The sequence below is a fragment of the Diceros bicornis genome, chromosome 40, assembly GCF_020826845.1.
Source record: "Diceros bicornis minor isolate mBicDic1 chromosome 40, mDicBic1.mat.cur, whole genome shotgun sequence".
Lineage (NCBI taxonomy): Eukaryota > Metazoa > Chordata > Mammalia > Perissodactyla > Rhinocerotidae > Diceros > Diceros bicornis.
The window spans coordinates 13,961,861-13,976,862 of record NC_080779.1 but is presented as its reverse complement, the minus strand read 5'-3'; the positions used below and the strand labels follow the sequence as shown (position 1 = coordinate 13,976,862).

At 34.2% G+C, this 15,002-nt stretch overlaps 1 protein-coding gene across 1 annotated transcript in view; it reads left to right on the top strand.

The window, feature by feature from the left end:
* Window positions 1-15,002, top strand: part of EIF5B (eukaryotic translation initiation factor 5B) — a 90,074-nt gene that overhangs the window by 26,955 nt on the left and 48,117 nt on the right. Inside the window, exons 5-9 of the mRNA XM_058534473.1 lie at window positions 1,024-1,241; window positions 1,647-1,797; window positions 12,066-12,164; window positions 12,648-12,737; window positions 14,391-14,465. Of these exons, the coding sequence (XP_058390456.1) occupies window positions 1,024-1,241; window positions 1,647-1,797; window positions 12,066-12,164; window positions 12,648-12,737; window positions 14,391-14,465 (633 nt within the window). The remainder of the gene's footprint in view (window positions 1-1,023; window positions 1,242-1,646; window positions 1,798-12,065; window positions 12,165-12,647; window positions 12,738-14,390; window positions 14,466-15,002) is intronic.

Genomic DNA, 15,002 nt, shown 5'->3' with positions numbered 1-15,002 from the left:
CATATTTAGTCTCAGTTTTGATCATTATGCCCAAAAATCATTTTATTTGTCCTTTGGTTATAAAGGTACTTAATTGTAAGAATCCTTCAAAAAATTACATCTAAGAATTCTTTGAATTGATTTTCATTGTCAAACATTTATGTGTGTCGTATAAAATATCTTTCAAATGGTTTGCACACAGACTAGGATTTGTATAGAATATCACTGTCAAAAACAATTTTTTGCAGTCAATAAAGACTGGAAGTTGCCCAATGAAAAATTTATTCTTCCTTTTGATAACTCAGTGTCAGATAATATCTGAATTCTGTCCTATTTTTAAAAATCCAGTTCAATCTATGAAATAGGAAGTAAAAATATCGTAAAATAGGTTAAAATCTTTTAAGCGTTAGTGAGCCATGGTTTTGTACCAGGAGGAACTAATGAAAAATAAGCTTTCTAGCTCAATTTCCCTCTCTCATTCAGAATGAAAATAGTTAGAGAGCAAATGGTTCACATAGTTTTTCTTTAGACTAGAAAACTTTTAATGGGAAAATTGTCATAGGTTTTTTAACTACTTGAATTTTTATTACCTGGACATCTTTGAGGAGAAACACCGTGAAAGTAGCTTCATAATCTGTAATTCTTTAGCATAATGCTGTAGAGTTCTTGGAATATAACTGTCTCCATTTTCTTATTTTATCTTCCTGATATCCACTTAAGGTAGGCATCATTCTTATCATCCCCATCTTATAGAAGCAAAACTGGCTATGGAATTTAGGCAGGAATTTAAACACTATGAATTAAGAGATGGAGTATATCTTCTCCCTGCTGCACCAGCATTTTAGACTTTTAAGGAGGCTGGGTATTTCTGAGCTGTTCTGGGTACTCAAGTAGCCAAGTGCTCAGGATGTCTTGATGAGACCCTAGCCTGCTGGTGGCATTAGCCTTAGCCCATTATGTTCCTTGAATTCTGGGGTTTGTTGATCATTGTCTTAGGAAACGACTTTTTTTTTTTTTTTTAAACTGCCTCTGTTTTTTTGGTAGATGACAATGAAGGAGACAAAAAGAAAAAAGATAAGAAGAAAAAGAAAGGAGAAAAGGAAGAAAAAGAGAAAGAGAAGAAAAAAGGACCTAGCAAAGCCACAGTTAAAGCTATGCAGGAAGCTCTGGCTAAGCTTAAAGAAGAAGAAGAAAGACAGAAGAGAGAAGAAGAAGAACGTATAAAACGGCTTGAAGAATTAGAAGCTAAGCGTAAAGAAGAGGTATGTTTTCGTGAAGTTGGTGACATCGACATTGTGTTTAACTTAAAATCTCTTCTCTATAAAATCTCTCTAACCTTCTAATTCTCAAAATTTCATAGTTGTATGGTGATTCAGTTACATTATTGTTCTGATATAAATAATAAGATGAAAAGGTACAGAAAATCCTACCTTTATTTCCTCAGGTACAGACAGAAGTTGTTTATATATCATTGCCAACACATAGTCTACTCCCATGTGATATTAATTAATAATCATTATGTACAACATTTAAAATATTTTCATTAAGAGTCTCCTAACATAATACTTGGCATGTATCACAACAGCTTTGTTTGAAGTTTGGGTTTTTTACATTTAAATTTTATAATTCATTAACATACTTTTTGTCTGATATGTACTCTTTTATAGGAAAGATTGGAACAAGAAAAAAGAGAAAGGAAAAAGCAAAAAGAAAAAGAAAGAAAAGAACGCTTGAAAAAAGAAGGGAAACTTTTGACTAAATCCCAGAGAGAAGCCAGAGCCAGAGCCGAAGCTACCCTTAAACTTCTACAAGCTCAGGGTGAGTAGTATTCTTAATTAACTGAACAGGCTGGAAGCTTCTGTCATGCAGTTATATCTCTGTATGTCAAAAGAAGAATTAAATTGAATCAGAAGAAGAATTCCTATGAAAATGCTGTGGAAAATTCCAATAAAAATGTAAAGACTAGGTGAAATAATTTTATTATTTAGAGAGATGACTTCTGTACTATGATAAAAATGTGTAAATGATAGTGTGTCTATAAATAAGTTTTTTTTTGTCCCCCAAAATAAACAAAAATAGAGAATATAGTAAAATGAGTCTCCATGTACCCATCACTCAGTTTCAACAGTTATCAACATTTACCATACTTGTTTTGTCCCCCTCCACCCATTTTATTTTTCCTGGAGTATTTTAAAAGGAATTCCAGACACCATATTATTTTACTTTTATTTTTTATGTATCTGTAACAGATAAGAATATTTTATTTTTTATCATAAGTAGAGTACATATTATTATATCTAACAAAATTAATTCCTTCATATCCTCTGATTTTCTGCCCATGTTTAATTTTTTCCACTTGTCTCCAAAATGTCCTTTATAATCGATTTGTTCAAATCGGAATCCAGATTAGATCCACACATTGCATTTGGGTTATGTCTGTCTGTCACTGGTAGTACTACCACTTCTGTTTTTGGCATGTCATTTATTTGTTGGAGATACTGGATGATTCTCTAGAAATTTCTCATATTCTGAATTTGTCTAATTGTATTCTCCTGGTGTTGGCTAATATACTTCTCTATCCCTTGTAATTTCTTAGATCTAGCAGCTTGGCTACTTCCTAGTGGTGCAATGAATTTCCTATTGCCTCACGTCAGGAGACATGTGATCTGGTTGTCTCACTTCAAGTGATGTCAAGAGAGATCAGTGGATTTATGTATTGGCAACCTCGTCCATTATAAAAGTTCTCCATTGATTTTTCACCTAATAATCTTAATGTCCAATTGGTAATCATTGCTTGTATCTAGTATTTCATTGGGAACTGCAGAATTGTGGTAGTCTTATTATTCCTTCTGCATTTATTAGCTAGAATTGTTCTCTAAAGAAAACGTGTCCTGAAATACAGTTCATGCAGGAAAGCCAGGATAAACGCTTAATTCTTTCCTTTTCTTGATTAATTTTCAGAATAATTAATTGGCGTCCTTTCAGCCTCCAACGGTGACCAATGAGTTTAATTTTGTTTTTTTGGATGTATATCATTTTAATAGAGTTTTATATAATTGATATGTTTTTATCTCATGACGTCATTTATGTTTTTAATACTCTAATTATACCTTCTTTGGCCAGTGGGAGCCCGTTCACGTTGGTCCCTGTGATTTTTTCACATCTCCACAGTATTCTTTGACTTCTTCCTAGCTCTCTAACACAAGATATCTCAGGTTCATCTTGCACATTTTTTGCCCTAAACCTGGAATCAGCTGTTTACTCAAGGAGCCTTGGTTCCTTTTATTTTAGAGACCACAATCTGAACATATAATTATATTTTTGACAGGTAAGATGGTTTAAAATAGTTTAAAATAAAATTGCTTCTTTGAGAAGAATATATTGGGACCTCCCTTCATTTCCTGTCCCTACATTCCACAGATTTTCGTATTACAGTGATTTTGGTGCTTATGCTGTAATTACAGTAATATCTACTATTTGTTATGTATTTGGTATGTAACTGATACTATAATAAACCTTTGACATTGTCTGTTTCCTCATATAGCTATTTTCATTTCCGTCACATAGATGAGGAAACAGAGACTCAGAGAGCTTAAACAGGTTGCTGAGGGTCCTAGAGCTGCGATTTAAACTGATCTGTGTGACTACCTCTTTATTATGCATTAGATGTTCAGCTGGGAGCAGTAAATTTAGAGAAACACAGTACTTAGATTTAAGAAAGTTTTATTCTTAATTGGGGATTTAGATTTTTAAAAAATGAAGTTAGGGAACAAATCTGAGTACAACTAGCACCAAAATATCAGATATGAGAGGAGGATGGCTATGCGAAAGACTGAAAGCACTTACGATGAACTTGGGATGAGACCAAGCAGGGAGTAATTTGCTAGTCTCGGAAATGCTATTTTATGGAGCAGTGTGGCTTGTACTTATGAGATTAAATGAGAATTATGATTTAAAATGCTGAATTTAGCATCAATCTTTAGGACAGGCTTGGAAGAGATGGTCTCAAGTGGCATCTCTGGCCCTACTCTCTTCTTCTTATTCATAGTTTGCCCAATATTTGCCCTCTTATTGGTTCCCTATTGTCTATTCATAAAAAAGTCTCAACTTCTTAGCTTGACATTAAAAGCCCTCCACAGTCCACTCATTGAGACATCTCATGAAAAGATGCTACAGTGTTATGTTTTACCGTATCTTTCAAAGCTACCTGCTTAGGTAAAGATCAGTTACCACATTCATTACCTAGAATAATATAAAACTTGTTGAGCCCAAAATATGTTCTTAGAGAATGTAAGTATCTATAGATGTTTTTAGATAATTACTCTGAAATGTGTAGCAGGTTACGTTTTCAACCTGCTCTGTAGCCCTTAGCCTGTAACTACTAAGCGTATAGCAAGTACTTTGTAAATAATTTGGAATTAACTCACTTTGGGCAAAGAGCATCTGTAAGAACTTGATTGTAATGTCTCAGTTTGCAAGGTGAATGGAATGTCTGAACACACGTAAGTATTGATGCTGATTACAAATACAACAGTTTATTAAATAATCCCTCATGAGAGGAATAGTCAGTTGATTTCAGGTCTAGGATGTTGTTGGGACTACCCTTCAGGTCATCCAGCTAACAGGTTTCCCCAGGTCCATGCTTTGATTTACGAGGTATAGGATACTGCAGAGGGAAAACTCTGGTCAGGCTGATTATCTCCATATTCTCAGCCAGCTTTATCATTTTACTTTGTTTTAATATATTTGTCTTATCAAAGTGATAGTTCTGGTTTTACAATTCTAACCAATTTCAACACTTAGATACATACATACATTCGTACTTTTTAAGAACATTTTAATTAATTTTCCTTTTTTAAAGACTTCATTCAAGGGGCTGGCCCAGTGGCGCAAGCGGTTAAGTGCGCACGTTCCGCTGCGGCGGCCCGGGGTTCGCCAGTTTGGATCCCAGGCGCGCACTGATGCATTGCTTGGCAAGCCATGCTGTGGCGGTGATCCATATAAAGTGGAGGAAGATGGGCACGGATGTTAGCCCAGGGCCAGTCTTCCTCAGCAAAAAAAAAAAAAAAAAAAGAGGAGGATTGGCAAATGTTAGCACAGGGCTCATCTCCTCACAAAAAAAAAAAAAAAAAAAGACTTCATTCAAAACCCCGCAGTAAACAGTTTTTACTGTTGTCTTATAAAATTTCTGCCCTTAGTGCAAGACCATGTCAATAACCCAACAGAGGTGGTGAGGAACCTATCTTATAAGTTTGTTATAGGAAGGGAGAGGAAGGATTACAATAGAGAACCATTCCACTTGTAGCTGGCTCTCTCTTCTGGGATTTCACCATTAACTGTTGACTGGTGAAGATGTATTCTCAGACTTGATAATGTTGCTTGCAAATCAAATTTGACATTGCTTTGCTCTGCCATGTCTTAATTTGACAAAATTTATTTATTTGCTCTATTTAGGAGAAAATATTAGAGCAGATGTTCAAAACTGATAATAACTGTGAATTAAAACAAAAACAAATTACTGACCTGATACTAACTTTTTCATTTTGGATAAGTCACTTTTTAATTGAATCTTACTTTTATTTGCTTTTAACCAGCTATCAAGCTGGCCATATCAAAAAAAAGTGGACTTATTAACTTCGTTTTGTAATAGCAATGAAAATTTCTGTTATACTTAGTATGTTTTCTGTTTTTGCTGTAACAAATTACCACAAATTTAGTGGCTTAAAACATCACAAGTTTATTATCTTATAGTTCTGTAGATCAGAAGTCTGACATAGAGGGCTGTCTCAGTGTAGTGGTTGGGTTTGTGCGCACTGCTTCAGCAGCCCAGGGTTCACAGGTTCAGATCCCAGGTGCGGACCTACATATCGCTCATCTGGCCATGCTGTGGCAGCATCCCACATACAAAATAGAGGAAGATGGGCACAGATGTTAGCTCAGGGCCAGTATTCCTCAGCAAACAAAGAGGAAGGTTGGCAACAGATGTTAGCTCATGGCCAATCTTCCTCACCAAAAAAAAAATCTGACATGGATGTCACTGGGCTAAGGTGTCTGCAGGGCTACGTTTGTTTCTGGAGTTTCTAGGGGAAACTCCGTTCCTTTGTCTTCTTTTAGAGGCTATTGACATTCCTTGGCTCTTGACCCCCTTCCTCCATCTTCACAGCCACCAATGTTGCATCACTCTGACCATTCTTCCACAGTCACATCTTCCTCTGATCTCAGCCTGTACCTCAGTGAAAGGTTCTTCACTTTTAGGAACTCGTGTGATTAGATTGGGCTCACCTGGATAATCTAGGATACTCTCTCCCATCTCAAGGTCCTTTTGCCATGTTAGGTAACATATTCACTTATTCTGGGCATTAGGACATGGATATCTTGGGGGGCCATTATTCTACTTACCACACACTTTAAACCTGTTTTCATTTTTTTGTGAGTTCATTACAAATTAAACATTTTATCTATGTCATGTTTCACTGTATCTTTCAAAGACCAAAATCTCTTATTAAATAGAGAGCAGTGAGCATATTACTCTGAAATGTGCAGCAAGTTCCCTGATGCTATTTATTTGCCTTGACTTGTCATTTTAGTCCTTAAATTTGAGAGTTCAAGGCAAACATAGCAGATTAATCATAATTATGATCAGAAGATATTTAAATGGTGGCAAACTTTGCATTACTACTAAATAAGTGTTTGGAAGAGTAGGTGTTAAATTAGGACCTACTTTTATTTTTCTGCTATTCCTGTCAGATTGCTAGAGACACTTATTCTGAAAGGAGAAGGATAGGATAAAGGTAGAATTTACATTCTTTCAACGGTGGCCTCATTTTGGATTTTCTACTTTTTTGTTTTCTATTTCAGTTGTTTATAGTCCAAAATTAATGGGATAAGTAATGATAGTGGAGGTTTTTGTGGACCTTTGGGTGAGTGTGGGGCAAAAATTTTTGTTTTGTTCACTTTGAATTGAATACATTGTTGAGTAATAATTTTTTATAACATTAGAGTGGGGCACTCATTTTTTTGCTTCTCTTTGGCCAGAGGAGCCAGGGAAAGGGGTCTGTGATATCTGAAGAGTTTGAGGGGACTCCCCATTACTTTTTTCCTATTCCTCTTGCTCTTGTGGCCAGGTGGCAGTTCCAGTGTGTGGAACTTCATAACATAAAGAGTAAAATTCTGAGAGGACCTCGTCTTTTTGGCCAGAGCAATCAGAAAAAGGGCCTCCTGTGAGGCGGAGAGTGTAGGGGAAATTGTAGAAAGAAGAGAGCTGGAGAAAGAGGATCCTGTAATTCTGTTTATGAACTGACGTAAGTCCTGGGCTCACTCTGGAGCTGTGTGTGCTTGGAACAGACTCAAGGAAGCATAGCCAAAACTTCAAGAACTGAACCAGGGTATAAACCACTGCCCAAGACCCCGATTGACCTCTGAATAGCTCATGTGCCAGGTAAAATATTCATTCTAAGTATACTGTGGAAAGTCAGCTATAAATATTCTCATTCCCACAGCAGCCACTAAATAAGATTAAGCCCAAAAGTCAGTAGATAAGTTAAAGTGGAAATCTAAAAGATATTCAGATAATCCAAAAGAAAGGAGGAAAAAGGGAATGGGAAACAGAAATCAAATAATAAAATGATAGGCCTAAAACTAATCATATTAATAATTGAGTTAAATATGAATAGTCTAAACATATCAATTAAAAGAAAGAGATTGGAAAAACAAGAGTCAGCTATGTACTGTCTACAAGCTATCTACTTTAAATATGCTGATGCAGATATATTAGAAGGATAAAAACAGATATCCGAAGAAAGCTGGAGTTGTTATATTAATCTGAAGTACACTTCAGAACAAGTAAAATTACCGAAAATAAAGAGATATGTTACATAATGATAAGTGAATTTATGAAAAAGATATAGCCATCTTATATGTATATGCACCTAACCACAAGTTCGTATCAAACATTCACCAAGATAGACCATTTTTTGGGCCATAAAACAAACTTTAAAACATTTAAAAGAATTAAAATCATACAATATGGGTTTTTTTGGACCAAAACAGAATTAAACTAGAAATGACTAATAGAAATATATATATGTATATATTTTTTCTATAAGTATAGAGAAACATCCATAAGTATTTGGAAATTAACCCACTTTTTTTTTTTTTTTTTGGTGAGGAAGATTGGCCTTGAGCTAACATCTGTTGCCAGTCTTCCTCTTTTTGCTTGAGGAAGATTGTCCCTGAGCTAACATCTGTGCCAATCCTCCTCTATTTTGTATATGGAATGCCTCCACAACATAGCTTGATGAGCTGTGCATAGGTCCATGCCTGGGATCCAAACCTGTGAATCCCAGGCCGCCGAAGCAGAGCGCAAAAACTTAACCACTATGCCACCAGGCCAACCCCTAAACAACGTATTTTTTATTAACCCGTGAGTCTAAGAGGAAGTCTCATTGAAAATTATAAAGTATCTTGAATTGAAAAAAATATATAGCATATGAAAATTTGTGGGATGCAGGAAACGCAGTGTTTAGAGAGAAATTTATAGTATTAAATACTTGTTTTAGAAAAAGAAGAAAGGTCTCCAATCAATAGTCTAAGCTTCCTATCTTAAGAAACTAAAAAATAGAAGAGTGAAGTAAGCAGAAGGAAATAAAGTGCAGATAATAATAACCAGAAAAATAATAGAGAATCAATGAAGCTGAAAGCCAGTTCTTTGAAAAGATAATAAAATTGATAAACTTCTAGACTAAGAAAAAAAGAGAGAAGACAAATTACTGATATCAGGAGTGAAAGGGTACAGAGGGATAGCATTACAGATTCTGTAGTTATTAAAATGATGATTAGGCAAGTACTATGAACAACTCTATACTCATAAATTCAAAAGATTAGATAAAATAGAGCCTTTTCTGGAAAGGCACAAACCACCAAAACTCACAAAGAAATACATAATCTGGGTAGTCCTATATCTGTTTTTAAAATATACTTCTATATTTATATTTTATCTAAGCTAAAAAATTTCCAACAAAGAAAACTCCAGGCCCCTATGATTTCATTGGGAAATTCCAACAAATATTTAAGGAAATAATATTGCCAGTTATCAACATTATCTTCCAGAACTACCCAATTTATTTTATGAGGACAGCATTACCCTTATACCATAGTGAGACAAAGACATTGCAAGAAAAGAAAACTATAGACCAGTGTCCCTCATGAACAAAGATGCAAAAATTCTCAAATATTAGCAATTTGATTCCAGTAATGCATATATGTATATTTGTGTGTATTTATATATATTTATGTATAAGGATAATCTGTCATGACCAAGTGGGTTTTATCCTGGGAATGCAAAGCTGGTTCAGTATTCAAAATCTATAAGTGTATTTCACCATATTAACAGACTAAAGAAAAGCTACATGATCATCTCAATAGATGCAGAAAAATCATTTGACAGAATTCAACATATATATATGATAAAAATTCACAAACTGGGCGTTAATGGGAGCTTCCTTACTCTGATAAAGGGTATCTACAAAAAACATACAACTATTATACTTAATGATGAATGATTGAATGCTAAACCCTAATATTGTGATTAAGGCAAGGATGTTCACTCTTACCACAATTACTTCACGTTGCACTGGAATGTCCTAGCTTGGGCAGTTAGACAAAAAAATAAATAAATAAAAGGCATATAGATTGAAAGGAAGATATAAAACTCTATTCACAGATGATAATTGTTTGCATAGAAAATACCATGGAATCTACCCCTGAAAAAACACAAAACCCTACAGCTAATAAGTGAGATTAACAAGGTTGTAGATAAGGCTAGTATGCAAAAAGCAGTTGTATTTCTGAATGCTAGCAGTTAACAACTGAAAATCAAAAATTTCACAACAGTGTCTGTTACAGTAGCAGGCCCCCAAAAAGAAAAAGATACTGAAAGACTTAAAATTCTAGTATCTATGGGATCTCTGCTGAAAACTTTAAAACACTGATGAAAGTAATCAAAGACCTATGTAAATTGAGAGATGTTTTGTTCACGGATTTGAAGACTTGATATTGTTAAGATATCAGTTCTCCCAAACTGATCTGTAGATTTAATGCAATCCCAGTCAAAATTGCAGCAGGATATTTTGTAGATATCTATAAGCTATTTCTAAAATGTATATAAAAAATAAATTAGAATGGCCAGAATAGTTTTGAAAAAGAACAAACTTGGAGGACTCACAATATCTGATTTCAGAATTTATGATAAAGCCACAGTACAGTTGGCCCTCTATATCTGCGGATTCCACATCTGTAGATTCAACCAGTGGTGGATCAAAAGATGGATCAAAACACAGTCAATGGTTGTGTTTGTACTGAATGTGGACGGACTTTTTTTTTTCCTTGTCATTATTACCTAACCAATACAGTATAACAGTTGTTTACATAGTATTTACATTGTATTAGGTATTATAAGTAATCTAGAGATGATTTAAAATATGTGCATAGGTTATATGCAAATACTGTGCCATTTTATGTAAGAGACTTGAGCATCTGCAGATTCTGGTATCCTGGGAGGAGGGATGGTCCTGGAACCATCCCCCTGAGAATACTAAGGGAGGACTGTGATAAGTATAGTGTGATATTGGCAAAAGGATGGACAAATAGATCAATAGAACAGAATACGGAGTCTATATATGGTTTTGTTTTTTCTGTCCTAGGTAAAAGGCAATTCAGTAAATAAAATAACAGTGTTTGCAACAAGTCATACTGGAACAATTAGACATCTATATGCAAACAAACAAAAAAACTAGTCCTAAATCTCACTCATTATATAAAAATTAACTCAAAATGGATTGTACATCTAAATATAAAATATGCAACTTTTAAATACAAAGTTTTAAATGTAAAATATAGAACTATTAGAGGAAAACATGGGAGAAAATCTTTGTGACTTTGTGTTAGGCAAGGAGTGCTTAGTTATTTCAAAAGCATAATCCATAAAAGGAAAAAATGATAAGTAAAGTCCAGTTAAAAGCTTTTGCTCTGCAAAAGACACCATTGGGAGAATTCAGATACGTGAAAATCACATATCTGCCAATGGATTAATATGCAGAATATATAAAGAGAAGTAAAAATTCAGCAATAAGAAAACCAACAACCCTATTTAAAAATGAGCAAATGATTTGAACAGACACTTTGCCAAGGAACTATAAGCATGTGAAAAGAATGCTCAACATCATTAGTCATTAGGGAAATTCAAATGAAGACCACAATGAGATATCACTACACTTTTATTGGAATAAATAAATTAAAAACAAAAAACCAAAAACACCTGTCTTTACCAAATGCCGGCAAGCATGCAGAACAATTGGAACTCGCATGCATTACCGATGGGGGTGCAAACTTGTAAAGCCATTTTGGAAAACACGTGGCAGTTTCTTACAAAATTAAATTCATATTTGCCTAATGTCCCATTATTCCCACTCCAAAATATTTACCCTCGAGAAATGTTCACACAAAAACCTGCATATAAACGTTCATAGCTTTATTTGTAAATGTCAAAACCTAGAAAACTCAAGTGTCCTTCAGCTGTCTAATGAATAAAGGAACTGTTACGTATGTACCAGGAATGCTATTCAGCAATAAAAAGAAACGAAGTATTGGTACATACAGCAATGAGGATGACTCTTAATTCCATTATGATGACAACAGCCAGATGCTCAGGTTTCATTTCTGTGACATTTTGGAAAAATCAGTTTTTTTGGAATGGAGAACAGGTCAGTGGTTGCCAGGGGCGAAGGATGTGAGTGGGGCTTGCTTACACAGAACAGCACAGGGTGATGAAATTGTTCTCCATCTTCATTGTGACGGTGGTTGCATACTCGATGCATTTATCAAAAGTCAGAACTGGATGCCAAAAACATGGAATTCGACTGTGTGTAAATTTTAAAATACCTTATATAAAAAAGAGATTTGTCCATGAATGGTTCTTTTGTATTTTAGGGTATATATCTCTAGGGTGAATGAAATGTTATCTTTTTAGGTATATTTTTTAGGTGACATGCAAGTAATATAAACCTGAAGTTTTCCGTTTTATCCCTCAGGTGTTGAAGTGCCATCGAAAGACTCTTTGCCAAAGAAAAGACCAATTTATGAAGATAAAAAGAAGAAAAAAACACCACAGCAGCTAGAAAATAAAGAAGGTTTGTATAGCAGATAGCCTGTGATTTAGAAACAATTTTGTTTGCTTTTCCCCCCACAACCTTCAAAACAGAATGTCTTTTAAAAAGAAGTCAACAAATCAGAATTACGTGTTGAAACTTAACTTCATATACCTTGTTTCTTATTGTTATAATTCTCAACTGATTCAAATGACAGGTTAATGGAAAAGTACTTTGAAAAATCTGGATTCTACCCTATGAAGAACTAAATTAAACTCTGAAAAGCACAGCTTCATTCTTATTTTTTGTTTCCTTCTCAACCTTCTGTAATTTTACATTCTATTCCTTGAGCAGAAAGAAAAACTGTTTCCTGTAAAATATAAGGCTGGTATTTAAATGTTTTCTAAACTTGCTAAAGAATTTAGTTTTGCAGTACTGGTTTTTATTCAATACTTAACAGAGTATCCTAACAGGAATTATGCACTTGAAAAAGTATTATTAACTTGGTTTCTGCCCTTTTTTCAGTATCTGAACCAATAGAACTAAGCACCGCTGTAGAACTTGTGGAACAGGGAGTACCAGAAACAGAAGAGACGCCGCCTCCTGCTGAACCAGGCCAGTAGCATTGACTAATGAATCCCTGTTAAGTAGCACTGATGTGTCAGAAGTTGTCTTAGTTATCATTAGTTTGAGGAAACCAAATATCTGGCAGGATGGCCTTCTTTCTTCTTACTTCCTTTCTTTAACCCATTTCTTTTTATTTCCACTTTGAAAAAGTACAGAAGTGAGACTTGAATCAATTTTGTTCTTTTCAGTAGTGGCAGTAAAATGTTTTGTAGAGAGGATAGAGGTTTTTGGATTTTCTCTGATGTTTTTATTTATGGGTCAGAAATCTTAGGTGGTGCCAAGAAGACATGAAGTTCTTTATTTAATCCATTGGAAGCAAATTGAAAGCATTTTTAATTAAAACTTTTTAAGAGTCATAAAAATTGGCATTTTAAACCTTCTTAGAGGTCAGCTTCTGTTTACTAATCAATAAGAGGATTCAGTTTATTCATAAATTATCTGTGTGCGTGTGTGTGTTTTGAGGTTGGAGGACTCTCTGACTTTTTTTTTTTTTTTTTTTAAGACAGACGTTGTTCTATTTCATGAGACTAGATATTGATAGTAGAGCCAGAGGCTAGCTAAATCTGCGTTTGGTAATGAAATCAAGAGAATCTCCAGAGTTTAAAGATAGGAGTGGGAGTGGGAACAGCTTTAGAGAATATCAAGACTGACCTACACTGGTGACAGATATTATCAGTTCCTTTTTTTCTTTTTCCCCCTCCTATTGTCAGTATAATAAGGATTGTTTACTTGGACTCCTCTCAGCTTAGCATGATGAAATTAAAGAAATTCAGGTTCATATGCTTAATAGCAGTTCACTATTTTAGATGATGTTTGTAGCAGTAGAAAGAATTGCTGCTTTAGAAGGATATTTGGGGTACATGTACCTGACTCATTTCTTCCTCCTCAAAATGACTTACCCAAACTTGCTGGAAAATAATAATCATTACAGGGAGAAAATACTACATGTTCAATCTTCATCTTCCTTTTATTTGAGAATAGTTTTGTTTGAATGGATATCAGTAAAAATAGAGTCATTATTGTTAAGGAGAGTATTAAGTCTTTGATATTCAAAATTATAACTTTCTGGTTATTTCTGGGTTGTAAGCACAACATTCAATTCTTATTTTCAACTGTAGTAGAGGTATAGCTTTGTACTTTCAGCTAAGTGACTTAAGTAGTATTTGTATGTATCTATAGAGATTAAAGCAAAAAAAAAAAAAGATAAATTCTTATGTATGAAGTATAAGTTGAAAGATCAAAAAGGAGATTTATGTGAAATTTCATTTGTCCTCAAGAACTGAGTGTGATCGTATACTCTTTTCAAGATCTAAAGGAACATTTAAATGTCTGAGTTTCTAATATTGTATTGTAATTACCTCAAATAAGAAATCTGAGTTGTTTAATTTGGTATATTAAAAATACTAGGAAATTGTGAAGGATTTAGTAATGTAAATTACAACCTGCTAGTTGTATTGAAAAAAACAGTTCCAAAGATAATGAAATTGTATGTGTATTTGTATATGTATTTGTAAATTGTATATGTATATGCATAATTAAAACATTTCTTTTTTATGTTAGTGTAATTTTCCACTTTTTTCTAAAAGCAATCTCATATTTCTAGATAATTCCTATGGCTTTAATGAAAACTTTTATTTACAGAAGAGGAAGAAGAACCTGAAGATGCTGGATTGGATGATTGGGAAGCTATGGCCAGTGATGAGGAGAGAGAAAAAGGTGAATACGCATAAGCACACCTTGATACATCTAGTGGTTATTAGAGGTGTATATATTTAAAAGAATAGGCTACTGGTTATGAAAGCCATATGAACCTTCCTGGGGATAGGGACCAGTCTTGCTCTCTCCAATGCCATGGTTCCTAAATCCTCGTGTGAATCACCATTTTATGAATAAATGGTTTTTCAGGTCATTTGTAAGATAGCTGCCTAGGATTTAGAATACATTTTTTCAGAGTGATAATGTTATAAATGGGGTTAGGTTATTAAAGCTAGCCTACAAAAAGCCTCTTTTAATTTAAAAGATAATACAAAGATAAGACAAATAAATAGTATAGTTTGTAATCACTATGAATAAAAGTATTTTTCTTTGTCATTACTTTCTGTCCTTTATTACTAAAGTATTCCTCATACAGAGTATAAAGATTACTATTACTTTCTTCAGGTTTAATTTGCTGGCTTTTTTCCTAACTTCTTGAGGTGGATATTTGGCTTTTTGGTTTTTTAGTCTTTTTTCCCCTAATGTTTTTAAAACCGT